At 49.9% G+C, this 26,996-nt stretch overlaps 2 protein-coding genes across 5 annotated transcripts; one reads left to right on the top strand and one right to left on the bottom strand.

The window, feature by feature from the left end:
• Window positions 1–1,418: 1,418 nt before the first annotated feature.
• Window positions 1,419–25,050, bottom strand: LOC135261879 (SHC-transforming protein 1-like). 3 transcript variants are annotated; one of them, XM_064348562.1, is made up of 13 exons: window positions 24,528–25,050; window positions 17,933–18,097; window positions 16,596–16,666; window positions 14,491–14,554; window positions 13,386–13,502; window positions 11,743–11,796; window positions 11,193–11,244; window positions 10,278–10,404; window positions 9,642–9,798; window positions 7,108–7,165; window positions 6,853–6,921; window positions 6,240–6,460; window positions 1,419–5,958 (listed from the first exon to the last, which is right to left on the bottom strand). In XM_064348562.1, exons 2-13 carry the CDS (start codon window positions 18,092–18,094, stop codon window positions 5,830–5,832), a joined length of 1,281 nt encoding a protein of 426 aa, XP_064204632.1. In that variant the 5' UTR covers window positions 18,095–18,097; window positions 24,528–25,050; the 3' UTR covers window positions 1,419–5,829. The 3 variants fall into 3 exon arrangements, with proteins under 3 accessions (XP_064204632.1, XP_064204633.1, XP_064204630.1); XM_064348563.1 differs by lacking the exon at window positions 24,528–25,050 and adding an exon at window positions 23,805–24,517; XM_064348560.1 differs by lacking the exon at window positions 24,528–25,050 and having other exon boundaries at window positions 17,933–18,942.
• Window positions 25,051–25,175: 125 nt separating this feature from the next.
• LOC135261886 (cyclin-dependent kinases regulatory subunit 1) lies at window positions 25,176–26,607 on the top strand. Of its 2 annotated transcripts, none has more exons than XM_064348573.1 (4): window positions 25,176–25,334; window positions 25,767–25,831; window positions 26,020–26,147; window positions 26,539–26,607. In XM_064348573.1, exons 1-4 carry the CDS (start codon window positions 25,194–25,196, stop codon window positions 26,589–26,591), a joined length of 387 nt encoding a protein of 128 aa, XP_064204643.1. In that variant the 5' UTR covers window positions 25,176–25,193; the 3' UTR covers window positions 26,592–26,607. The 2 variants fall into 2 exon arrangements, with proteins under 2 accessions (XP_064204643.1, XP_064204644.1); XM_064348574.1 differs by having other exon boundaries at window positions 25,178–25,443.
• The last annotated feature ends 389 nt before the right edge of the window (window positions 26,608–26,996 follow it).

The following is a 26,996-nucleotide window of genomic DNA, read 5'->3' on the forward strand; positions in this document are numbered from 1 at the left end:
AGTGCTGAGAAGATACGGGCAGCCAACGCTAATATATCAGTGCTATATTTGTTGGGACTTCCCATTGCCTTCTCAAATCGATATTATCCATTTAAGGCAATCAACCTTCTCGTAATTGTCTTGGTTTACTTTTATATGCTTTCCCTCAAGGGCATTGACTCTGGCACTGGATGCCAGTCTGTCGGTCTTGAGTTCGTCAAAGGGGCGCGGTTGCAGTCAACGCAGAATCGAAGGGGCGAGGACTGGAACCGTCCGGTAAACACTATCCGTACAGTTCTTGAGACTTTTTAATATTTAGGAGGAAATACGACCACTTTTCCCACACCTGTATTTCCAATTAAACATAATTTTAAAATGTCTGTGAGGCAGCAACTGTTGAATGAAATGACAGAACAATTCTTACTGAAAAATCATTTCTAATAGCTCCTTGGAAATAATTTACTTTTTTGGCCATTTGATTAAAAATGATCCATTTTGGCTGTGGCCTTGTGGGAGTGCAATTCTGCAAATGTCCAGGAGATGGGCACACAAGTCAAGAACAGTCAAGTTTGAATTCCGCTGAGCGGGAATATCTAAACCATCTCCATTTTGTGTTATGTCCTTTCCCATTATAATGGATTTCGATAGATTTGACTTTTGATCCAAAATGAGCAGTTTTACAGTTGAATTCTACGCTAATGTACGACTGGTTTTATTTGTCATACCTATCACTGCAAATATAACGTCTCTCCTTAAACTTTCATGAGAATGGAAGCGTGAAACTCTCTGCACTCACATTCTTTGCACGTGCGCTGCTGTGAGCCAAAATGGCATACGTTCCTCTGTTCTAATTTGAGCCAACATGGTAGTTTGCACTTCAGTGAGTGAGTCCGGCTTCCAGCTGCATTTGCTTGTGAATGAACTGCGGTGAAAGGGTGTGTACGAGGCGGATGTGTGGAAATGCACTTGCTCCACTTAATTCCCTCGAGCTGCACCTTTTACTCTTTCAGCCTGACTCTCCCTCTCAGACCAATCTGTCTTCATGGTTTCTAATCCCCCCCCCCCCCAATTTAATACCAGCCAGGAAATGCTAGCTCACATTAGCCGCGCCCCCTTACATTGGCTCTACTTCAGGGACGAGCCTCTTCCTGCCCTTCTTTTTTCCATTCCACCCATCTCCGCCCGTCCTTCACTCATCCGACGCCTGTCCGTACGCCTGCTCTGCCTCTCTCCAGCTCCCTCCGTCCTTTTTGTCCTTTCCCTCAATCCGTTTCTGAAAACCGCCTTTCCTTCACCCCCCCAGAACGAGAAGCACGAGCAACAATGAAAAACAATGAATCGCCGACGTTTTAATTGCAGCTAATCTCTCACACCCCCCCCCCCGCCCCCCATTAAGCTGAAAGCATTCAGTATCTGCAGAACGTTCCCACCACTTCAAGCCAGGTTCAAGTCCTTTATTTCTGTGCCAAATTCTACCCACTAAGCCCAATACAGACAGCTTTACACTCGTCTTTTCTTTGTTGGTGGACAAAAGTCATTAAAACTTTCCTGTAAGTTTTCTATCACAACCTACTGACTGATCAATATTCATATTTTTTCCCACATTCTCACCCCCTGTTGATGGCTCTGGCAGTTGTGAATACCGCTACCCACAGACACAAGCAAGCATACCTCAAGACATCAAATTCAGTTTGTAAAAATCAAGAAAATATATTTGAAACCATATTAGAGACCAAACCCACCAAGGAGGAATATATGGTGTGTGTGTGTGTGTGTGTGTGTGTGTATGAGAGAGAGAGCAAGAGAGACACCAACCTTAAAAATAAAAGTATAATAAAGATACAACTTAACAAAGAAACAATGCAAACTGGGTAAATAAGCAACAAATCTTTTGGTTTGTCAAGTATTATGCACTCATTAGGCAAGCTCACATGCAGGGAAAAAGCCATAATGGAAAAAGACAACGTATTCAGACGCAGAAGAACAGGCGCCGTCAGCACTATGAGCTGCTAGACTCTGTGGGCGGGCCACCTGATGTCTGAGCAAAAGTTCCAAAAGAACACAAACAAAAAAAAGCGACCAAAAGTCAAACAAGTTCCTTTGTGCAATAAGCAAGAGTCTGTATTAGAACAGACAGAAGAAACATCGAAAACAAAGCATGTGACATATAGCTGAACAGTTAAAGATACTGAACCACGTTTTTTTTTTTTTTTTTTTAAAGAAAAAGAAAATGCCAGTGATGGTACAGACGAGCATGAAAATAAAATGGAAAAAACAAAAACTCTAGAACTGGTAGACAGAACTGCCTGACCCCTAAAACTCAAAGACTCACCGTTTTTGGCTTATGTCAAAGATCAAAAGCTTTCAACCGATCCAAGTTACCACAAAGCACGCTTTACATACCACCATTTACGCAGCGAATAATGTACAGGTAAGTACAGCAGACATTATATAGCATGTGTACTGTGCACAGTGTGAACATTCTGGCTTTGAAGGTAACCGGCTGTCCTTTGCCAACACCGTAACGCAGAGAAAGCTCTTTCATTTCAGGACAACTGAAGCCACGCTTTGTCCATTCATGCATGTAATGTTCCACTAATCCAGGGAGATAAAGCTATTCAAATCACAAAAGGTAGAACCGATGGGTATTTCACAAGCATTAAAATGTCACAGATCACCAGCGGCGGCCTCAACAGAACAGGGGACCGGCCCACTTTGGGCTACAAATATATTAGGAAAAAACCTGGAGCGAATCTGAAGGGAGAGCAAGTCGATGTCACCTGAGAGAATTCCAGGAGGTCACACTTGACTGACATCAGGTTTCTGGGCAACTTTTAAGTGCACAAGAATGGCTGAATTTGATCAATATGGCTGCTGCAGCGGTGGAATAAGGCACGGTTAGATTAAAAAGGAAAAAACACGAGAATAGGGAGAGGGAGAGAGGGAAGGAGGAAGAACGGAGAGAAAAGATGAGGTAGCACACACTGAGGTGCATCTTTTCTCTTCTTGCCTCTCTCCAACCTCTGATTCCACGGAGGTTCCCAAGCCTCACCGGAACATATTTCAAACCAAACCGCAGATCACAATTTTTAAACAAAGACAATTATTCTTCAAATGATTATTTTTACACAATCATTAAAAAAAAAAAAAAAAAACAATACTATGGATACTTTGACAGATCCTCCAATTAGTTCCCTTTTCCACCTAGTGGTAAAACTAAGGTACTACCATCACTGTGTGGGTGCCCCTTATTGAGTAAATTAAGTGAGGGACTTCGCCGCAACTAAAAACACCCACCTGAAGCAAATTTTATCCACTCCCCCCTGATTTTGTTGATATAAGAAGTCTGACGGACACACGATTAAATGCACAAACTAGCCATAACGTAATGAAAGGGGCCAGAATGCTGAATGACGAGGATCATTTATTACTTCCCATTAAAATAAAACCCTTGGGAGGGTTCACCAGCAAAAGCACGGGTCTTTGACGCACCCCATGGCCTGTACAAGCCTCCCAGCCAAGCCAGCGCCAACCACCGCTAGGCGAGACCTGATTGGCCACAAGGTCGTCGAGGCGAAGGAGGGCATCGGGTAGTTCCTCACCTCACCGTGCAACTGCAACTCCTCTGACCAATCAGACGCCAGCAGCCTGCCTGCACTAGCCACGCGACTCCGCCCCCCTGCAGATCAACTGGCGGCTGGCGGAGAGGAAAAAAAACCGCGGCTGGCTGTGTGCTGGAGGCTGCGGGGGCGGGGCAAGTTCCCATCCCAACGGTCGTCCAAAAAATTGCCATAAAAGGGCAAAACAAAAAAAATTGTCTAAAAACAAAATTTGGATTTTAGTGCTTTCACTACACATACAGATATACCTGCAAAGGTTTCAATGCTGAAAAACTGAAGACTAGAAAGGAGAAAGCTGCCCTGCATAGCCCCCAGGCCACTTAACGCAATAAAGCCCGTGGGTTCCCACATCCGTCTGAATGCAGGTATGGAGGCAAAATCCTTGTCCCTTTTAGTTGTGTTTATTGAATTTGAAAAGCTTCCCTCTCGTCAATCACCTTTCAAATGTGCTAAAAATCAACCTTGATATCTTAAGGCATTTCTAAACACTGAGCAGGGCCAGTCTTACGCTGTTATTTTATCAACAATAATAGAAACAACAATAATTAAAGCAACACAGCAGTGACTACATGGAAAGACTACACTGTCAGTTATTCAATGCTTGAGCAACTTTTAGGCACTATATTAATGGCTCTCCATATTAAAATGAAGGGAGTGCTTTAAACCTGAAATAATCCAAACCGTTTCTTCCGGAAGCGTTTCCAGTCTCTCTCTTTTCTCATTTCTGCATTTAATTACTTTTGCAGCACCTACAACAAAACCCACCTCCTCACTAACCAGTGTTGGAAACCGCAGAAATTCCATTTAAAATGATTTTTAAATGGTTTTTCTAAACACAGGGAGTGTGTAAAAGCACGTGAAGGCATTGAGGTAGATCTTGGAGTGAGTTTAAATCCGAAGAGAACAAAAAAAAATAAAAATACTGTACCAAAAAAAAAAAAAAAAAAAAAAAAAGGCGCCTCTGACCGAATGACCATTCAAACCTGAGAGCCAATCAGAGTCAAGCGCTCAGTGTTTGACGAGGATTATTTGCAAAAAGAAGGAAATTACAGAAAGTGCTTTGGCAACATATACAAGGAAACCATTTTCAAAGTGAATAGTATTCCACAAATACACTGAAACCTTAACTGAAACTGCAACTGCCAGAAATAGAAGTTATTTTAAAAGTGTTTAAGCTTGTTGCATGCATGGATTGTGAAGGTATGCTAGAGTATGAAACTTAAGGTTAAATGTATTCAATTGACAGGAGGCAAGTACTGATAGGATTGTCATTGCAACTCAGGGGTCAACTGGATTGGACTACACTTCCTGCACTGCACCAAGAAATCAAAAGCAAGAACGACAGCAGGGAATTACTGGAGATGTAGTTCTGAAATGGCAACAGGGGTTTGGGCAGATATCATCAAAATCAGCGAGGCAGCCTACAGTTCCCACAAGGCAGCAGGGCAATACTTGTGAGCTTTAACCTCATTCATCCCCCTCATTCCCTTCCTGTCCTGACCCCTCATTTTCCACAAATGTCTTTTTTCCCTTCTCAACCTATAGGTGCTACGTGATTGTTTCTGTGGAAAAGCTTTGTCACCTAAAAGAGGCAAAATCACATCCCACTCACACAAGCCGTACGAAGACTGAAGATTGCTACATTAGTACTGAAACAGATGAAGAGGGCTGAGAGACGACCACAACCCCGCGAGCTGAACCAGGTCAGGATAACTGTCAGTTTTGTGGCGGTAGTGTTTCTGTCCACAAGGCAAGGTCGAAAAGACCTTGGTCCAAGAGACATCCTCAAAGGGTCGGATGGTGCTCCAGGTTGGCCGAAAGCTGTCCAGCCGGAGCCTCAACAAGATGGGCCCAGGAGACGGTTTTAGCCCCCTTTCATTCACCTGCTCCCAGGGAAACGGTTACAGGCGGGAGGGAAGGGCCGCCCAGTCCGTCTCCGTCAGCGTCCGCGAGTCTCGCACGCGTCGGGAAACTCGGGCCGGCCACTCCTGTGGCCTTCCCATCGGTCCCGGCGTCCATCACTCATTCGAAATTTCCCACAATTCCCATGGTCCTTCTGCCCCAAGTCTTAAGCGTTGACCGCGGTGGCTGCCGGTACTGGCGACTACGGACAGGGCACTGATAGCACAAGGCACTCTGGGATACCTGCGGGTTTGGCGGGCAGGACGGCGCGTGGGGACGGGTTGGCGGGTCGGGGCGAGGGGAGGGGGGTGGTTTGGGGATCTCCGCATCAGGGCACGCGCTCCACGGGGCGCTGCAGGCACACCTCGCTCCCCGCCGAAACGATGGGCAGCCGATTGTCCATGTGGTAGGTGATCAGGTGACTCACGCTCTCAAAGCGGTGGTGCTTGGTCCGGACCTTGAGCGGGAGCGGGGTGGGGAACAAATCCAGTCGAACAGAAAGGAGGAAGAGAGAGAGAGAGAGGGGGAGAAACAGAAGGAAAAAGATAGAAGGAAAAGACAGAGAGAAAGAAACAAGCGTTAGAAAGGAAGGGAAGACGAGAGAAAGAAGGAGGGAGAGAAAAAAGGTTCAGTAAGGGGAGGCAGGTGAAATGTAAGGACAGGAAGTGTAAACTTCACAATATTAAGACCTTTATCAAAAAATAAAAATAAATAAAGGTGACCCCCTTCCCAACTCACCACTCCCTCTGGGTCCACCAGCAGTAGGTGTTTGGGCTGACCCCCCTGCTGCCCCGTGAGGACGTACTGTCCCGGGGTGGTGCCGGACTCGCGCACCAGGAAGTCCCCGTCCCTTCCCAGCAGCCTCTCTGCCTGCCGCCGGCTCAGGCTGCCGTGGAACCAGGGCTCGCGCTGCAGCTGTCTGGCCAGAGGGGGCACTGTGGTGCCATCGTCAAAGGACTCTGGAAAGGGGAGGGGGGGAGTGAGAGATAGGGATAAGTGGAGAAGATTAAAAAAAGAAAAAAAAACTTGGGCGGAGTGAACACTGTGTTCCTGACAATAAACCAAATGCAGGCACAGGCCATTTCAAGGTCCTGTTCCGTCAAATTTAACGGTCCTGTATCACCAGTAGGCTGCCAATAAAGCAGTAAAAACAAATCGAGCGACATAAAGCAATAAAAATGACCTCGATCGTTGAAAGAACTTTGAGTCCATGATTTTTTTAATTATTATTTTTTTTTAATCAGAGGAGACCATAAATCAAAGACTTTTAAGGACTGTGGGAACCCGGTACACGCCCACACAAAAGAACACTGAGAGCTGAGTGGCCCTCGGTGTTCGCCATGCGCCTTACCATTGACTGCGAGAGGAGGGGGGCGGGGCTTTTCAACGTTGACGTAGGAAGGGTCATCGAGGCTGCCCGCTGGAGAGAGAGATGGAGAGAGATGGGGGGGAGAGATAATGCCAACTGCAATGTCTCTAATCTGCCCTTTCTAACCAACGGTATCGCAGCAGATTGCCAGCGCTGGTCACACACTTAAAGACAGCGGATAGCTGAGTTAGAGGAGGACGGGGAGATGTGCGCGTGCGAAGGAAAGGGATGTCCGACCTGTCACAGGTGGGAATGGCTGCTTGTACCCGTCCGTCTGTCCTGGCTGTCCGTACGGCTGCAAAGACAATCGCACCGATCACACACCAGACGCCCGCACGCGGCGTGCCGAGGGGTTCAAGATGAAGTGCATTATACAAGCTCTACAGGACTAATGTAGGATAACGTAGAAGCAGTGACTGTACTCCAAAAAATACACACACAAACACACAGACACGCACATGCACATATGCACACACACACACACGCACGTACGCACACACACACACACACACACACACACACACACAGACACGCACATGCACATATGCGTACACACACACACACGCACGCAGACACAGACACGCACAGGCACGTACGCACACGCACACACACACGCACGCACACACACGCACGCACACACACGCGCATGCACGCACACCAACAGCCTTAAATCCTGAGTCATGCTCGACGACTCCAACAGGCCACGCTCATGTTGAGGAGGAGGAGGAGACTCTGGCGGAGGTGACCCGGAGGCCGCAGGCCAGCCTGGTGTAATTGCAATGCCTTTTCTCCCCCGAGCGCAGCAGGGTCCAGGCAGGGCCTGGTAAATAAGTTACGCTCCTGGACGCTGCCCGTCGTTTGTTTCATAATCTCATATCTTTTACCCGTGCGTGGAAGGGTAAATTCATTTTGCTCCTTTCCAAATTACAACAGGCAGGGCCTTGTGGGCAAGGGGAAACAAGCAGGGCTAATGGGGGAAATGGGTTCAATTTGGCCTCACACAGCAGCTGCCTGTCTGTGTAACACAAACAACCAAATCTCTAAAGCACAGAGACCCAAATCTCTAAAGCACAGAGAACCAAATCTCTAGAGCAGAGACCCAAATCTCTAAAGCACAGAGACCCAAATCTCTAGAGCACAGAGACCCAAATATCTACAGCACAGAGACCCAAATCTCTACAGCACAGAGACCCACATCTCTAAAGCACAGAGACCCAAATCTCTACAGCACAGAGAACCAAATCTCTACAGCACAGAGACCCAAATCTCTAAAGCACAGAGAACCAAATCTCTACAGCACAGAGAACCAAATCTCTACAGCACAGAGACCCAAATCTCTAAAGCACAGAGACCCAAATCTCTAAGCACAGAGACCCAAATCTCTAGAGCACAGAGACCCAAACCTCTACAGCACAGAGACCCAAATCTCTAAAGCACAGAGACCCAAATCTCCAAATCACAGAGAACCAAATCTCTAAGCACAGAGAACCAAATCTCTAAAGCACAGAGACTCAAATCTCTAAAGCACAGAGAACCAAATCTCCAAATCACAGAGAACCAAATCTCTAAGCACAGACAACCAAATCTCTAAAGCACAGAGACCCAAACCTCTAGAGCACAGAGAACCAAATCTCTAAAGCACAGAGAACCAAATCTCTAAAGCACAGAGACCCAAATCTCTAGAGCACAGAGAACCAAATCTCTAAAGCACAGAGACCCAAATCTCTACAGCACAGAGACCCAAATCTCTACAGCACAGAGACCCAAATCTCTAAAGCACAGAGACCCAAATCTCTAAAGCACAGAGAACCAAATCTCTACAGCACAGAGACCCAAATCTCTAAGCACAGAGACCCAAATCTCTACAGCACAGAGAACCTAATCTCTAAAGCACAGAGACCCAAATCTCTACAGCACAGAGACCCAAATCTCTAAGCACAGAGACCCAAATCTCTACAGCACAGAGAACCAAATCTCTAAAGCACAGAGACCCAAATCTCTACAGCACAGAGACCCAAATCTCTACAGCACAGAGACCCAAATCTCTAAAGCACAGAGACCCAAATCTCTACAGCACAGAGACCCAAATCTCTACAGCACAGAGACCCAAATCTCTACAGCACAGAGACCCAAATCTCTAAAGCACAGAGACCCAAATCTCTACAGCACAGAGACCCAAATCTCTACAGCACAGAGACCCAAATCTCTAAGCACAGAGACCCAAATCTCTAGAGCACAGAGACCAAAATCTCTACAGCACAGAGACCCAAATCTCTAAATCACAGAGACCCAAATCTCTACAGCACAGAGACCCAAATCTCCAAAGCACAGAGACCCAAATCTCCAAAGCACAGAGACCCAAATCTCTACAGCACAGAGACCCAAATCTCTACAGCACAGAGACCCAAATCTCTACAGCACAGAGACCCAAATCTCTAAAGCACAGAGACCCAAATCTCTACAGCACAGAGACCCAAATCTCTACAGCACAGAGACCCAAATCTCTAAAGCACAGAGACCCAAATCTCTAAAGCACAGAGACCCAAATCTCTACAGCACATTCCCTGGAGGGGCATTACAGTTGTACCCTTGAGGTAGGTAAGTGTACATCTGTATGAGTAGACAGTGTGTTAAAAATGCTACGCTACAATGTAGTGTCTCTGGTCACACGGTTTTGGCACTCTGTATGTCTGCTTGCTGATGTGTGACGTGATTTGGTGATATGGTACCGGGGGGTGGGGGGTCGGGGGCGTTTCGGGCGGGGTGCTCACCAGGGTCGGCCCCGTGGCGTGACACCTCATGTCCACCAGCCCGCCCAGGGGGGGCAGCTTGCCGGGGAAGTCGTTGTAGTACGCCACCTCGGGGGCGGGGACGACCTCGTCCTCCTCCTCCTCTTCCTCCCACGCCGACCCGTCAAAGGGAGCCATCCTGCACGGAGAGAGAGGGTGGGAGAGAGGGGACGCAGAGAGAGAGAGAGAGAGAGAGAGAGGAAGGCAAAGGAAGGGAGAAAGAGAGAGAGCAGAACAGGGGAAAGGAAGGGAGAGGAGGAGAGAGTGAAAGAGGGAAATAAGGAAATGAAAGAAGAGGGAGTATATGAAAAGTAAACCTTTATCCTAAAAACAGTGGAGTATGTGTTAATGTGTCCTGATCTGCGGTGTGGACTGAAGTTATATGATAACTGTAGCTAAGCAGCATTTTGTTTTTTTACATCTTTGGTTATCCTTAACTTGTCAAATGCATTTGAATTTGAGACAGCGGGATAGACGAAGAATGGTCCCCCCCAAATGTATTTGAACTTGTGACAGAGGGAAAGAGGAAGAACGATCCTTCCTGTTGGAATGCATTAGATGACGGATGAAGAAAAACAGCCCCGGGGGAGGGTGAAGGGTGGAGGGGTGTGGACTGACCTGTCGTGGGGGGCCACCAGTTTGGGGGGGTTCTTGAGGTACTGCTTGAAGCGCAGCTCGAAGGCCTGCCCGATGGTGCCGATGACCTCCTGGGCAGTGCCCTCAGGGCACTCCAGCACGTGGCAGGCTGGCGCGAGGAAGAGGAGGAGCGCGAGGGAGGAAGGGGGGGGGGTCAGTCACACTATAAGGGACATTTACGCCTCAAAAACACAGAACATACACCGTTACGACACTACTGCGCCCGATCAGTGCACTACAGAGCATCACAATGCAGCACACTTCTTACAAGCACACATTTATTAAGCTTTTTTTTTTTGTTGCCAATTTTCTCCCCAATTTTGACGTTATACCAATTCCCCGTGTGAATCACGGTCCTGGTCGATGCGCTATCCTCTGTTGGTCAGGGGAGGGTGTGGACTGGCACGACGCATGTGGAGTCGCCAGCCGCTTCTTTTCACCTGACAGCGAGGAGTTTCACTGGGAGAGCGTAACGCGTGCGGAGGTTCACGCTATCTCCCCCAGATCCCCTCCCTGCTGAACAGGCGCCCCAACCAACCAGTAGGAGTCGCTAATGCAGCGTTCAGGACTCATACCCTCACCGGCTTCTCACCCGCGAACACTGCCAATTGTGTGCAGGAACGTCTGACCAAGCCGGAAGTACCGCTGCCGGGGATTGAACCCAGGTCGCTGCGGTGGTAGGCGAGTGCTTATACCTCTACACTACCCAGATGGCCTTATTATTCATTTTAACAAATCTATTAATACCCAGATCTATTTACTTCTGGATTCTTAACACAGGAAAAAGAAAATGGACACCGACTTTACGGTGGGCACCCAGTATGAATTGCACTTAAACAGAGGGGAATGAGCAGCAACCAGCCTCAAACTGGATCAGTGGGAAAACCTCCCTCTCACCTCTTTGGTTGACAGGGTCTTTGGCAACGTAAGCTACGTATTCCTCCGTGTCCTGGGAGAGAAAAAAGAGGGGGAGGGGGAGGGGGGGTGGGGGCCGAGGAGAGGACGGAGGGATGAGGAAAGTCAGGTGAGAAAGGTGGAGGAGAACAGGAGTGGGGAGAAAAGAGGGAGGGAGACAGGGAGGAGAGGAAGCATGTTAACCCACGCAGTAAAATGACAAACGAATAAGAAGACGAACAGAGGAAAGGATGGGAGGAGGGGAAAAAACTAACAATATGAAGAGAATGAGATTACTGAACTGAGGGGAAGAGAGAAACAGACAAAGAAAGAGAGAGAGAGAGAGAGAGTAGAGAGGCAGAGAGGGAGATGGGGGAGAAGGAGAACACAAAGACAGAGAGAGATATATAGAGAGGGACACAGAAAGAGAAATGGGGAGAAAGAGAGGAAAGGAGAGGAAAGAGAGACAGAGAGGGGGAGAAAGAGAGAGAGGGAGAGAGAGAAGGGAGAGAGCGACAGAGAGAGAGAGAGAGAGAGAGAGGCTGTGACTCACGGGGTCTCCTCCTGAGGCGAATGAGATAGACTGCATGTGATGGTTGGCGATAATCTGTGGCGGGAGGGAGAGAGGGATTATGGGAATGACCACGCCGACCAGAGGACAGAGGGCGGCGCACGAACGAGAAGAGAGGAACAGGAATAACGCCGTCGCCAAGCCGACGGGGGGAAGGAGGACGGCCGGCACAGGGCCACTTTCACACACGCTCACATGCGACAGCCGTGTGACATCTGCACAGCACAGACATCCGTACATAAAAAAACCCAAAACACACAGGCACAAAATGGCCGACACCGGCGGACACTCTCGTTTCAAAACCTCTCAGATTCCACCTCGGCGTTTCTACTTGTGAGAAAATAAACAGAGAAAGACCCTTCCCTTCATCTGGAGGTGAGGCACTTGAAGGTGGCACTTACATGCATTTGTGGAAAACCCAGTTACAGAAAGTAAAATTCTTCCCTGGTATTTTGTTCCGGTCACCTGGGTTAGCTAATTAGCGCAGTTCTTCAGCTAGGAGGTGGAGAGTAAATGAGTGAAATCAGCTGGTTGAGTTCATGGGTGGAAGAAACACACGGCCTGGACTTTTACTTTCCACACCCCTGGACTTTCCACCTCTGTGGACCGGGCGAACAACACCGTGTGCCCTCTCACAGCAGAGGGCTTTGACCTTTATTCAGCCGAGCCCATCTCCAGCTCTTGCGGTGTGCGCTAGGCACGTGAAACGCCCTTTTCTCATACGCCTGAGCTGACAGGACTCTGTTCTGGCGCCACGCGGGACAGGATGTGAAACCAGTCAGTCTGAGGCGGCGTCAAACGCAGAGCGCCTCAGAGCGCCGCCCTGTCCCCGCGGCGACAATGCGGCCAGGTAGAGTTCCCCTTTTTTAACGGGGACAGAGTGTTCCTTTCAGGTGGCGCAGCGGCGCGCAGGTCTGGGTCTGAGAGTGGGTCTGCGCTGAGCTGGTCTGAGCTGGTCTGAGCTGGTGTGTGCTGGTCTGAGCTGGTCTGAGCTGGTCTGCGCTAGTTTGAGCTGGTCTGAGCCGGTCTGAGCCGGTCTGAGCCGGTCTGAGTGGTTCTGAGCTGGTCTGAGCTGGTCTGAGTGGTTCTGAGCTGGTCTGTGCGGGTCTGAGCTGGTCTGAGCTGGTCTGAGCTGGTCTGAGCTGGTCTGAGCTGGTCTGAGCGGGTCTGAGCTGGTCTGAGATGGTCTGAGATGGTCTGAGATGGTCTGAGATGGTCTGTGCGGGACTGAGCTGGTCTGAGCTGGTCTGAGCTGGACTGAGCTGGACTGAACTGGTCTGAGCTGGTCTGAGCTGGACTGAGCTGGACTGAGCTGGACTGAGCTGGTCTGAGCTGGTCTGAGATGGTCTGAGCTGGTCTGAGCTGGTCTGAGATGGTCTGAGATGGTCTGAGATGGTCTGAGATGGTCTGAGATGGTCTGAGCTGGTCTGAGCTGGTCTGAGCTGGACTGAGCTGGACTGAGCTGGTCTGTGCGGGTCTGTGCTGGTCTGAGCTGGTCTGAGCTGGTCTGAGCTGGTCTGAGCTGATCTGAGCTGGTCTGAGATGGTCTGTGCTGGTCTGAACTGGTCTGTGCTGGTCTGTGCTGGTCTGAGCTGGTCTGAGCTGGTCTGAACTGGTCTGCTCACCTGTTTGCAGCTGGAGGCCAGCAGGTTGAGGCTGCTGGTGGACACGGTGAGAGTGATGGCCATGCCAGCAAACTGCAGGTTGCTCTTCCCCAAGATGGACAGGCACCGGGAGGGACCCTGCGGGGGGCGGGGGGGGGGGGGGGGGGGGGGTGAGAGGAGGAGAACAGGGATATGGAAAGGCAGAGAGAAAGAGAGATGGAGAGGGAGAGGAAGAGACGGAGAGAGAGGAGGATATGAAAAGAGAAAGGGAGAGGAAGAGAGAGTGGAAGAGAAAAGGAGAGGAGGGGAAGAGGGAGATAGAAAGGCACCGAGAGAGAGACAGAGGGCAAAAGAGAGAGAGAGAGAGACTGATAACATAAACATTGTAATTCTGAAACTACCGTCTTTTCCCCAAGCTGGCTGTTAAAAATGTTTTTTTTTTTTTAAAAAGGGCTACAAATTTTACGAGACTGACGTCACCCTTATTGTTCCTAACTCGGCGCAGTCGCCAGCCTGGCGTCTTCATGCATTCTCATGGCCGCAGCTCAAGGTCACCCTGGCATGCCGAGCACCTGGTCACGCCCCGACGGCTTTCACCGCTTCCCTATCGGCGCGTACTGAACGCGGGCCGGAGGCCATCGCCTCCAGCAGTCCGGTACATCACTGCTGCCCCCCCCCCTCCCCAGGGCTGGATGAAATCAAAGGTGGCAGTGTCCACCAACACAGCATAGGAGTGTGTGTGTGTGAGAATGTGTGTGTGAGAAAGTATGTGTGTGTGTGAGAGAGAGAAAATGTGTGTGTGTGTGTGTGAGAGAGAAAGTATGTGTGTATGTGTGAGAGAGAGAAAATGTGTGTGTGTGTGTGTGTGTGTGTGTGTGAGTGTTGTGTGCGTATGGTATCAACAGTACACTGTAGCACTAAATCTTGTTGTATAGGAAGAGGAGGAGAATATTCCGGAAGGGGAGGGTTAATGTCCGTGTTAATGCTGGGTTGGGGCAGAGATGGGGAGAATATTCCGGAAGGGGAGGGTTCATGTCCATGTTAATGCTGGGTTGGGGCAGAGACGGGGAGAATGTTCCGGAAGGCGAGGGTTAATGTCCGTGTTAATGCTGGGTTGGGGAAGTACCTTTCGCCTGTGCTGGGTGCCTCTGGCACCAGGAACGGCCTCACAAACCACAGTAATGGCCTCCCTGAAACACAGCAGGGGACAGAGCTCTTAAACACGTACGCACACACGCACACACACGCACACACAGCATATGCATACACACGCACGCATGCACACACCCCCACACACACGCACGCACACACACACACGCTAAGTGCACAGGCACTAAAATAGCACGGCCCGTCTGTTTGCCATTTCTGCACAAACCACAGAAAGATAATTGCCTGTTAATGCGGGGGGGGGGGGGTGGGGGGGGGGGGGGGGGACATTTTTATGAGAGCAGGAAATGAGAAGTCGAGTGGGGTGGGGCAGCTCACGGGGGGTGTGGTGGGGGGTGGGGATGGAGGAGAGAGAGAGAGATATGCTCACAGTAAACCTGAGAAAGAAAACGAGAGCGCGAAGGCAAAAATTAGGTTCAGCGACTTTTCGTATAAATATGCAGCATGAATATATTCCCTTACGTGGGATCGGTCTTCCTTTTTGGTACTCAAACTATATTTTTAAAATATCTATCGTAACAAGGAAGGTAACGTCTATATTAGTACATCAGCTGACTAAGTACTTAATAATGACTCCTAGCAACAATGGGCTGGGAGAGGGCATTATGGGGTGGACGTGATGTCACCGGTCTCTGAGGACAGCGGAGATTTGCCGTTAAGTCCAAAGGAAGGACGGCGTGAAATGAATCCCGCTGAGGCTCTGAAACAAATGACTCATCGGTGCTCGACACAGCCGATACGAGTCTGGCGGTCTGGCGGTCACACGGTCCGAGACGGAGGGTCCGTCGCTCTCTCTCTCTCTCTCCGTCAGACCGCTCGGCGACCGGCCTCCGGTCATCCGCGAGTCACCAGGGCGGCCGGTGATGTCACCGGAGGGCCCAATGATGTCACCGGAGCGCCCGGCGGCGACAGCGCGCGCCCGGGGGACGGGATGCTCCGCCCCCGCCTCCTTTGTGGGCAAATGAAACGCTTTTTTGCCGAAATGCGGTCGCAGCCGAGGGTTGACGGGTTTCTCAGACGGACAGGAAGTGAGGGCAGAGGGCAAGAGGCCGCTCTCCAACCAGACAGGAGTCAGGACAGGATGTACAGTAGGGCCCTGGGTGGCACAGTCAGGACAGGATGTACAGTAGGGCCCTGGGTGGCACAGTCAGGACAGGATGTACAGTAGGGCCCTGGGAGGCACAGTCAGGACAGGATGTACAGTAGGGCCCTGGGTGGCACAGTCAGGACAGGATGTACAGTAGGGCCCTGGGTGGCACAGTCAGGACAGGATGTACAGTAGGGCCCTGGGAGGCACAGTCAGGACAGGATGCACAGTAGGGTCCTGGGAGGCACAGTCAGGACAGGATGTACAGTAGGGCCCTGGGAGGCACAGTCAGGACAGGATGTACAGTAGGGCCCTGGGTGGCACAGTCAGGACAGGATGTACAGTAGGGCCCTGGGAGGCACAGTCAGGACAGGATGTACAGTAGGGCCCTGGGAGGCACAGTCAGGACAGGATGTACAGTAGGGCCCTGGGAGGCACAGTCAGGACAGGATGTACAGTAGGGCCCTGGGTGGCACAGTCAGGACAGGATGTACAGTAGGGCCCTGGGAGGCACAGTCAGGACAGGATGTACAGTAGGGCCCTGGGAGGCACAGTCAGGACAGGATGTACAGTAGGGCCCTGGGAGGCACAGTCAGGACAGGATGTACAGTAGGGCCCTGGGTGGCACAGTCAGGACAGGATGTACAGTAGGCCCCTGGATGGCACAGTCGGGAGGCACAGTCATACAGGATGTACAGTAGGCCCCTGGATGGCACACTGACCTCCCAGACTACAGTAGGCCTGTTACTATATTAATGAAGAGGCTCCATTAGCACTCTTAACATGGCAGGGGAGCGGCCTGCACTCATGCCAACGTCACTGAAAAAGCCTTTATGCATTCAGCTGTCATTCACTAGTGATTCATCACATGCACGCACACACACACGCAGAAACATACATGCACGCACGCACGCACACACACACACACACAAACACACGCACACACACGCCCCGCACATGCTCAGGAATGCAGTTACCTTGTGACCTGAGTTCTTGTGTTAAAATCCAGAGCTCTCATAGACTGGAGCACCTCCACGCATCCCATATACTAGAGAAGAAAAAAAACAGATTAATCAACAAACAAAGTCAATTCAATTCTAACACTCGCCCAGACAAACAGCCCATGTACCGGGAGACACAACCTCTTATTATCAAGAGCAAAGGCAACAAGTGCGTAACATCACAGGCAATTACACTTACAAAGGAAACCCGCCATTATGAGGCTGAGGCAATTTCAGCAACAGGCAAATAATTAAATAAGACTAATACAGGAGAGAAAGCGCTACAGGGTCTACATGTGAACTTGGTAACAGCTGAAAAGTCCAAGACAGGGGTCTCAAACTTAGGTCCTGGAGGGCTGTTGAGTCTGCTGGGTTTTAGTGTGTTCTTGCACATAAGAGGTTACTTTAACCATTTGAATACTTCTAGAATGTTTTTTCCAACATTTTAAGTCAGCGTTCTAGAACTCAACTGCCTTCGATTGCTAGTAGTGACTGTCACATAAGCATTAGAATGTTCATTCTAATCATATATTTCTGACCTTGCACCTTAAAAGGTTGTGTCATGAGGATTGAAACAGACTTACAGAATGAGCTGAAGGAAATCCACGGCCTTACCTTACGGGTGAGCTTGAAGATGTATGCTATATGATCAAAAGTATCTGGACACCCTTTGGTCTGCAGTTTTCCATGGTTTTGGCTAGGCCCCTTAGTTCCAGTGAAGGTAAATCTTAATGCTACAGCATACACATTTCAGCTGATTCTGTGTTTCCTCGATAGTTTTGGGAAGGTCCTTTCCTGTTTCAGCATGACAATGTCCCCGGGCACACAGCGAGGTCCATATAGAAATGTTTTTTTGGGGAATTGGTGTGGAAGAACTTGACTGGCCTGCACAGAGCCCTAACCTCAGTCCCAACCAACACCATTCAAATTAATTGGAAAGCCAACTGCGAGCCTGGCCTAATTGCCCAATCAGTGGCTGACCACACTAATGCTTTTCTGGCTGAATGGAAGTCAATTTGAAGCAATGCTCCAACATCGAATATCCAACAGCAACATCAAGCCTTTCCAGAAAAGTGGAAGTTGCTATAGCACCAAAGGGTGGACCAACTCAATATTAACGCCCATAATTTTGAAAGAGCTTTCGGACGTCTGGTGTCCACATACTTTTGGCCATGTAGTGTATAAGTCAGTAGCGCAACCATGTGCTGAATACGGGGTTGCACTGACTGTAATATTATGTCATGAGTGTGAAACACAAGCAGCATCTCAAAGCCTTGAAGGAGTTTGGCAATGGCGGACGCGGGATGGCATACCCGTACGGAGTAGGACACTCCCGCTCCGCTCAGCACGGTGTCGGCGTGGAGCCAGCCGCGGGTGGGCTTGTTGACGAAGGACCCGTTCCGCGTCCACTCGTCCCCGCCCAGCTGGCCGCCCTCCACCCGGGCCCGCCGCGGGGCCCCGCCCAGCCGGTTCATGTCCTGCGGGAGGGGGCGGGGAGAGGGAGAGGCGGCGGTTAGCGGCGGCGCGGGTTCCGGCGGCGGAGGCGGTCCCTCGGGGGGCTCCTCGGGCTCCGGGGGCAGCTGCGGCCTGCTCCCGGCCTTCAGGCCTGGGAGCAGAGTGGCCGACACGCCCAGCCGGAGGGCGCCCATGCGGGGGAAGAAGGAGCAGAAGGTGGTGGGGCTGTTCTCGGCCGGGCGGGGCGACGAGGGGGGCAGGATGGCGGTCAGGGAGGTAGAGGACAGCGAGGAGGACATGCCGGGAGGGGTGAGGGGGGTGAGCGGGGCGGAGTTGGGCAGGGAGGGGTTGGAGTTGGTATCGTCCGTTGAGCTGAGAGACTCGCTGCGGAAGTGGGTGTACTTCGTCTTTGGAACCAGCTCCATTTTGAGCTTCGGAAACGGGGAGCGGTATTCAGCGGCTAAAAAAAAGAGGATTGTACCGCCACCCACACCCTTTTCGAGCAGCAGATCACTACTTCCTTCCAAAGGTCCTTGGAGTCACTTTCGTTCTCTCCTCCTGAGTAAAAGAGCCCGGAACTTTCTTCTCAAAACAAGGCCTGTGTTCCTCTGTCCTTGCGAGTCCCTGTGTACCCAGCATCATAGGCCGGCCAGCGCGGGACAGCCAGCCAGCGCGGGACACCCTGGGTCCGACGGCAGCGCGGCCTCGACCGCCGCCAAGCGCAGAATCCGCTGCGGCTCAAACTTCAGAGACTCCTCAGCAGACCGGCGACAACGACACCGTCATCACCACCATCATCATCATCATCATCACCATTGATGGGACGGTGACTCAGCCCCCGCGGCTGCCCCTCCCCTCCCTCCCACCCCCCCACCCCCACCCCCTGTATGACACCCGTCTGCCTCAGTCCGTGTGAGGGCCCGGAGCGACTCTGCGGGGCTGGGAGGCCCTGGAAGCCCGCCGCGTGTCGCTGAAAACGAGCCTCGGCTCGGGAGAAGGTCTCCGTGAGGCCCTGGGGCTCCTGCTAATGAGAGCCGGCGTCTGCGCGGTGGGGGGGGGGGGGGGTGTGTGGGACCCGGCTACCCGCCGGGGGGGGGGGGACCTGGCTGATCGATACCGTGGAGAGCCTGGCAGGCGAGGCGAGATGAGGGAGCTCACAGAACACCAGCGAGAGCCTGGAACCTCAGCCAAGGCACTAGCTTAGCAGCATAGCATCGTTACTAACTCCAGGTTTTACGATGCAGATTTTCCCTACTCGCACCGCACAATAAAAAAAACAAAGATGTTTTTTAATTATTTATTTTCCCCCAGTCCTGCCCTTCTGAAGGAAAAGGAAATCTCTGAACCGTGGATGACCTTGTGTCCTCTCTCAATGGGCGAGGAGACGGGTTCTTGCAGAAACCCGGTTCTCTCTCTTGGTCCCTTCACAAACTCCTCCCTTCCTCCGTTGCTTACACACCTCCTTCTTCTTCTCCTTCTCCTCCCCTCTCCTCTCCTCTCCTCTCCCAGGTGGTCCCTCGCTTGTGCTCCTCTCCGCTCTCGTTCCCCGGGCCTCCTTTTCTTTCTCTCTCTTTTCTCAATCCCCTGTCCTTTCCTTGCCTTTCTCTGTCCTCCAGACACACCCACACACCAAGAAGCCAAACAAAACCAAGGAACCAAGCCAGAGATAAGACAAAAAGTACAGCTGTTGGCCTGAGTTGGTCTTTTGGAGGCTAAGGCGAGTTAGCAGGCGGAGGGACACACACCGCCAACCCACAAATCTGAAGCCACATGAGGACAAGCGACGAAACTCTGGGGTCCAGTAAGGTCACCACACTGTCTTACAAGGTCAAGTTAATCACAATTAGGATGCTGACAGCTTTCCACCCCCAGAAAGCATTAATTATAATCGCGCTAAGTGAGGCTAAGCCTTCTTCACTGTAGGGAGGCGTGCAGTGCTACCCTATCTGACGTACAGCGTGGCCAACCAAAGAAACTGCAATTAGTCACAGAAACTGTTACTTCGACTCATTAAACTGCAGTCAAAATCCAGCAGTACGCAGAAACCAGCAACATATTCGCAGAAAAGCTTTCGCAAATTTATTTTTTACAACTTGTACGCCGGTCTGCATAATCGCTCGGGGGAGAAGAAAAAAAAAGGTGAAGTGAGGACCGCCCGCTCTCGCCCGGTGGTTTTCCGCGGACAAGACGACTCGGGGTCACCGGGCCAGGCACTGCGCGTCGGCACCAGGTTGGCGCGCTTCGCCACGGAAACGGCGTTGCTAGGTTTAAACGTCACAATACAGGGCAGCGACGGTCCGGCGATGCGTCGTAAACGTTCCGCGAATACGACGCGTTAGCCCGTTAGCGATGGCCGACGCTTTACAGCGGAGCGACGGTAACCACGGGAACAGAGCGTGAGGGACCAGCTCAGGTCCTGAGCGAGGCGTGACGCTGCGTTAATGCACTGCAAAGGTACGAGCCGCTGGAAGTGACAGAATTAACACTACAGCGTTAGCCCTTCAACTGACACAACAATACTCTCAGACATGATATCTCTTCGGTGAGTAGACCATCAAAAGGGTTCACACTGTAAAAATGTGGCGTGTTGAGTGCGATTCTACAATATCAACCAATTAATCACATCGTCAAAATGCCTACGGCACAGTGTAAGCCATTAATGGGCCCTGACAATTAGTGGATTGTTAATTAGAGCAGGGATAGCATATGTCGGTCAATAAAACATGTTTCACTCAAAATGGTTTGAAAATACAAAAAAGAAAAACCCTAAGTCCACTGCACGTGCCAGTACAGCAGGTATGCAAACACACACACACACACACACACACACACTTAGGAAAAGGCAGGCACCGCGACAGAAAAGGACAGATTCGAGCCGCAGAGCACGCTGGCGTGTGGGCGGAAGCTAGCGGCTACGGTGGCGGATAAGCGGTCAGCGAACGCGGTCGACGAAATAACGGGACGCGATTGGACGGCAACCGCAGGGGCTCAACCCCGTCCGCGACCGGAAGGGCCACGTCGCCGTCTTCAGAACCAGCCAGTGGAGCGCACAGCCTTTCCTGCAACAACGTAAATCTAATACACGCAACAACCGTGAACCCAGCCAAGAAGACTGAGGAGTCCTCCCGGCGACAGAAAGACTGAGCAGCGGGTAATTTAGTTTGCGACGCCACGCGTTCAACAGGGCCAGCTAAAACCAGACCGGCTTCAGGAGGCCAAAGCGGCACAGGTAACGACTGCAGCAGCGAGAGCTCATCTGTGAGCCCTCTGCGAGGCCATCGTCACGGATAATCACATCACAGCTCGAGCCATCACGACCCGGTCCGTCAACGCACAGCTAGCCGTAGCGCACGACTCAAACGGAGGGTTCCTGCTAAATCTGAAACTACGGCGAGGGCCAATCAAATGTCGACAGCCGAGGACCGCCGGTTTGGCAGAACACAGATGATCAATAGGACCAGAGTCCACTCCGCCGGGCAAAATATGAAATATTGATCAAGGAAAAAATATTAAGCGGGGCGCCATATCGGGTTCTGTAAATGGTGCCGCAGATGGAAAGAAGCACATGCACATGAGCAGGAAACGCAGACGGATCGGTAGCAGTAAGAAATGCACACAGCAACGATGATGACGAAGATGATGATGACACTCCCCCAGATAAGCAATACAAAATGCAAGCGAATCACTCAAGTCAGATAAATCGCAAAATTTCCCAAGAATTAAAATGCAATTATTATTTTTTAAATTGTGCAAATAAATCGCTCCCTAGAATTTTTCCTCCAGTCCTTCTGTCCAGTGCTCTTCGTTCAAAAGAAGAAGAAGAAGAAAAATCCTGGGCTGTTCCTGGCTTTTCCCTGCAGAAAGACGAGCGATGAGAAAAGGACTTTGCGGAGCGAGTCTGTTGAACAAACAGACGCGTGTGTTCAGATACGGGCGCTGTGGCGGCGTTAATAACAGGGACAGTCACACCACACCCCTCCAGGCTCCTCCCTGTCCGCGTGTTCCCTCTGGCTCCCTCTCTCTCTCTCTCCCTCTCTTTAAATTACACAGTCATCACTGTCGTTCCATCTCTTCCTTGGTCCTCTCTTCCTCTCCTCCGGATCCGTGTCCGCCGAGTTCTTTATTTAAAAGGAGGAGAAAACGATCTGTCCTGCCTTCTCCTCCTCCTCCTCCTCCTCCTCTTCATTCAGTCGGGCTTTTTGAGTGGCGGGGCGTGACGGGGCAGGTCCTCTCCGTTCCCCTGCTCTCCCGTCTTGTCTGTGGATTGATCCACGCGCACACACCCCCCCCCACCCCCAACCCCAACCCCATTGACTCAGTAATGCACTCTCCCAACAGCACGCGCACTCACATACACAGCCCCTCCCGCACACACACCCCAGTGTGCACACAGCCAGGATGGAGGGAGGGGAAGAGAGAGAAAGAGGGCAGAGAGAGAGAGACAGAGTAAGAGAGAGAGAGAGAGAGAGAGACTGTGGGTCGAGCAAAGAGCCTGTGGCTTCTCCTCCCTTAATAGCACTTGGTAATCTGAGAGCGAGAGAGAGAAAGAGAGAGAGGGGCAGATGGAGGAAGAGGAAGGGAAAACCAATGGGAGGGGGAGACTCTTCCTTCCTGTCTCTCGCTCTCTCCCTCCTTCCCTCCAGCATGGCAACAACACAATCGCATCATCGCAGCCCTGATGTGAGGGACACAGCTCCACAGAACCGGCACCCGGAGCTGCTCAGAAAATACACCCTGCAGGTTATTTGGGAATGTTTTTTTTCTCTCTCCAAAATTGTTAGTTGGTGTTCTAGAACCCCGCTGATTTCAATCACCAGTGGTGATGGTTACATCAGCACTAGAATGTTCGGTTAAGATTAACATTCTAATCGCATATTGGTGATGCTAAGCCCTAACGGGTTAAACTGAGGTAGCTAGCTGGAATAAAACCGATCATACGCACTGGCCCGGAGTTGCGTAGCCCAGCCTTACGGGAAGGGGGCAGGCAGAGATACCTGCTCTCCATTAGAGGATTTTGATTGGTCCATTGAAATGAGCAACTTACCCTTTCCACATAACCCACACCTGGGCTTGCAGAGACAAACAGAGACAGAATGCAAGGAATTGCCCAGAAGGAATTAAAAAAAGTATGCCTCGGCTTGCTCTACTACAAAAAACCCTGGGCCCAGGCACCATAAAAAAGACAACAGTCATGGCTTCGCTCGGTGGAAATGGAAATAATAAACAGCACCCTGTAAATATTACTATTCCAAGCCCCAAACAAGGGACACGGTCTTACCACTGTGTCTGAATAACATGCCCGTCATTTGCAATTAATCGGAAACAACAGGGCAGAAACAGAGAAATACACAAAACTACCGATTGGTGTACATATTGATCTGCTGGCATTTACCAACAGGACTCTTACCGACTGTAAGATAAACTCCTAACGCTAAAGACGTTCTTAGGTTCATATTGTAACACGTACCAAAATTATACAGCAAAGTCCTTGAATAGAATGATAAATCCACCCCATGACCGGAAAATCGAAGGGCAAATCAAAAACAGGGGGACTCCGGACAAACCATTGTCTAAAAAAGAGGGCTTTCTTTCTCTGTGTTCTTACAGTTTACACTGTGGTATCTGCACGAGTATGTTTATGTTCGCTCTCTCTCTCTCTGGTTTCCGTACCGTATCTCTGGCTACACTAGTCTTAATTTAAATGTTATCATAAGGCAGTGGCAAACTTACGTATTAAACAAGACCTCAGAAATCCTGTCTGTCTAACCGCAGGTCTTCCTGACGCGCATATGGCTTTGTCCGATAAATTATCCAAAGTGTGAATGTGCGCAGGCACGCGCACAGACAGACACCAACATGTGCTGAAGCATATGCCCCATGTCCTGAGACAACAAAAGTGCTGTTTTGGTCGTAGCGATTTCTATTTTATTTATCTTTGCAACCTGCGAGCCCCCATCCAGGAATTTCAGCATATGCCCTCCTTAAAGTCCGTGCGTTGCCCTGCTTTTAATATTATACTGTAGCAGGCTATTCCTCATAAAATACTGCCAGCTTATTATACAAGTACATTATACAAGTACAGACACTCGCACATGCGTTCTACACACAACCATACACATGATAACAGCTTACAATAACGCCAGACACAACAATAGCATTTGTTACGTCGAAAAATTGCTAATTAGCCTCACTTCATTCCAAAGACAAAACATTAGAAAACTAACGTTGACTGGCAATGTTTCTTTAAATAAAACGAATCAAAGCCAATTCGTTTCTTTAAATAAAACAGCCAACACATTTCACATTAATGGTGTGTTTCACCGAAACGAGGTTGTGCTGCCCCCTCCCCCCCAAACACATTTAACTTTAATCAAAGTTCTGGTAACGACCCTGTCAGAAGTGCAGAACTGCACACCAAGTCAACAAACTACTGGCAACGTAGTCTCAACTCACCAGCTGTCTTCTTTCCTCTTTTCCCCCTACTTCTTCAAATTGCGTTTATAGAAATGGCCGGAAGAAGTCGTCAACTAGCTAGCCAGAATCTCTATTCTGGCGAAGTCGACTCTTAATTCTGAAGTTTGCAGTCAACGCTTATTATAGTACCTGTGGTGGGAAGTAGAACTTATTTCTACCCTTCCCTGTCCCTTTCTCGTTCGACCCAAAGAAAGTTACTTCCGCGAAAAGATTACGTCACACACCTCTGTGTCCGCACCTGGATAGTGTATTCTTGTCGCGCGGCCTGTGCAGTCATAACTTTTTTGACTTGCATTGACCAATAGGGAAATCTACCATAGTGTGCTTAAAATGACTTTCACACTGTCGTCTTCTTATCTAGCGACCCTGCGGCAAGAACATAACAATGCCGAGGACTAAACATGCCGTTATCACTTTTACGTCGTTTAAAATCAGGTATTGGTACACTAATGAACTACCTACACGTTACTTCACGTTCAGGTGACTGGAAGTAGTTTTTGAGTCACGTGACAGGGTCGCACCCCCCCCAACACACAATCCAATCTTTCTAAAGACTTTTTGGCCAATCACAGAGGTGAACATTTAGTCACGTGCCCGTTTCATAAGCTGGATAGTCCAATAAGGAGTTGGAAAGTATGTGTTTGAATGGTAAAGGCGCCAGCAAAACACACAGAGAGGGAAAAGCACGGGTGGTGTTTTCCAAGAAAAAATAAAATAGGCTGTTACGATCATAGTCCGTATAAAAATAACTATCTAGATTTTGAAAGAAACGTCAACCATTTCCAGGTAATCACGCGAGACTGGTCGGTTAGAAAGTTAAACGGTTGCTTGATTTTTCTTTTCTATATCGTGAAGAAATACATTTTGCCTGACGCCACCGGAGTGACAACGCAGGGTGGGTCGTGGAAATTCTAATGCTCTTTTAAATGCCTGATGTGATAAATTAGTAAATTCAATTATCTTGGTAGCCAGCAATTTACCATATTTATGCTGTTATACGAGCGAGTTATACTGTCTCTGTCAAATATTAAAATGTACGATACAGTAGCAAGTTCACAAGCATTAGCCAGCTAATTTAGCTTCTATTCTGAATCGTGGTTCTCGCTAGCTGACTTACAAAGTACCGTATCTGGCTAACAGTATTATTTACGTCTAATACTACTGTAAAACTGTTGCTTAACAAACTTTTAAAAATGTATTTATCATTTTGATTATTAGCCGGTCATGTCGCAGAAGCAGATCTACTATTCTGACAAATATGACGACGACAAGTTCGAATATAGGTGAGTCATTGATTTATTGTACGGTCGCCCTTTTTGCCTGTGTCTGTCTGTCTAATAAGCCTACCGTTAAGGTTAGTGGCTAGTGGCTACTAGAATTCATTATGCGCTGCTATGCTGTGTAGCTTGCTAATGTTAGCTGGCTAACCTGTTGCACGACAGAAAGCTTGAGACTGTTGGCTTCCTTTCAGGCACGTGATGCTTCCCAAGGATATCGCCAGGCGCGTGCCCAAGACCCACCTGATGTCGGAGACCGAGTGGAGGAACCTGGGGGTGCAACAGAGTCAAGGCTGGGTGCACTACATGATCCACGAGCCAGGTCAGTGGGTGCTTATCGTCAGTGTGTTTATTTATATACAACAACTCGGCCAGAACTGGGCCACCTAACTCCCCGTGACTAACATCCACTGACACTAGTCACAGACAGGGGTTTGCCATTGTCTACCTGTGCGGAGTGTTATGCATTTGTTGTACATTTAAAACTAATCTCTCCCTGCACCTATACCAACCATTGTGTAAAGCCAGCAAGTTGTCACAAAAATATGTAAAATATTCTCCTTTGCAAATAAATGGTATGGGCCAATCCGGGAAAGCCCCCCAGAAAGTGTAACTGTCCCTTTAATAATACAGACTCTGTCTGCATCTTACCCAGAATCCAGTTGGTCTTTCTGCCCCGTTTCACCCGTCTCCCCCTCTGCATCTCCCCTCAGAGCCTCATATCCTGTTATTCAGACGACCCCGGCCACCCAGTGCCTCCCAGTAACAACCCCCCCCCCCCCCCCCCAAAAAAAAGGGAGTGATGGGCGGGAGCTTCAGGAAGGTGACGGACAGCTGATACGAGGAAGTCTTCGAGAGGTGGATTTTTGCGTGGCCGTGACGAGGACGGCGATCGGCTCCTGTGCGCACCCCGGCGAAGTGAACGCCCCCCGGGTTCCGAACCGAGATAGCACGAACTTCTTTTCTATTGCTGCTGCGAGTTTGTTTGTTTGTTTGTTTGTTTTTCTTTCAACCTTTTCTCTCTTGTTTTGGGAGCCGGTCGGATCACAGTACTTGTGCTTGCGCGCCCAAGCCCCTGGCTCGTGTTGCGTACGTTTTTAATTGCGTCCACTGCCAAGTTTAGTTTTAGTTTTTTTTTTTTCCTACGCACCCAAAGGGGATGTTTTAGAAT

This window comes from Anguilla rostrata, chromosome 8, assembly GCF_018555375.3.
Source record: "Anguilla rostrata isolate EN2019 chromosome 8, ASM1855537v3, whole genome shotgun sequence".
Lineage (NCBI taxonomy): Eukaryota > Metazoa > Chordata > Actinopteri > Anguilliformes > Anguillidae > Anguilla > Anguilla rostrata.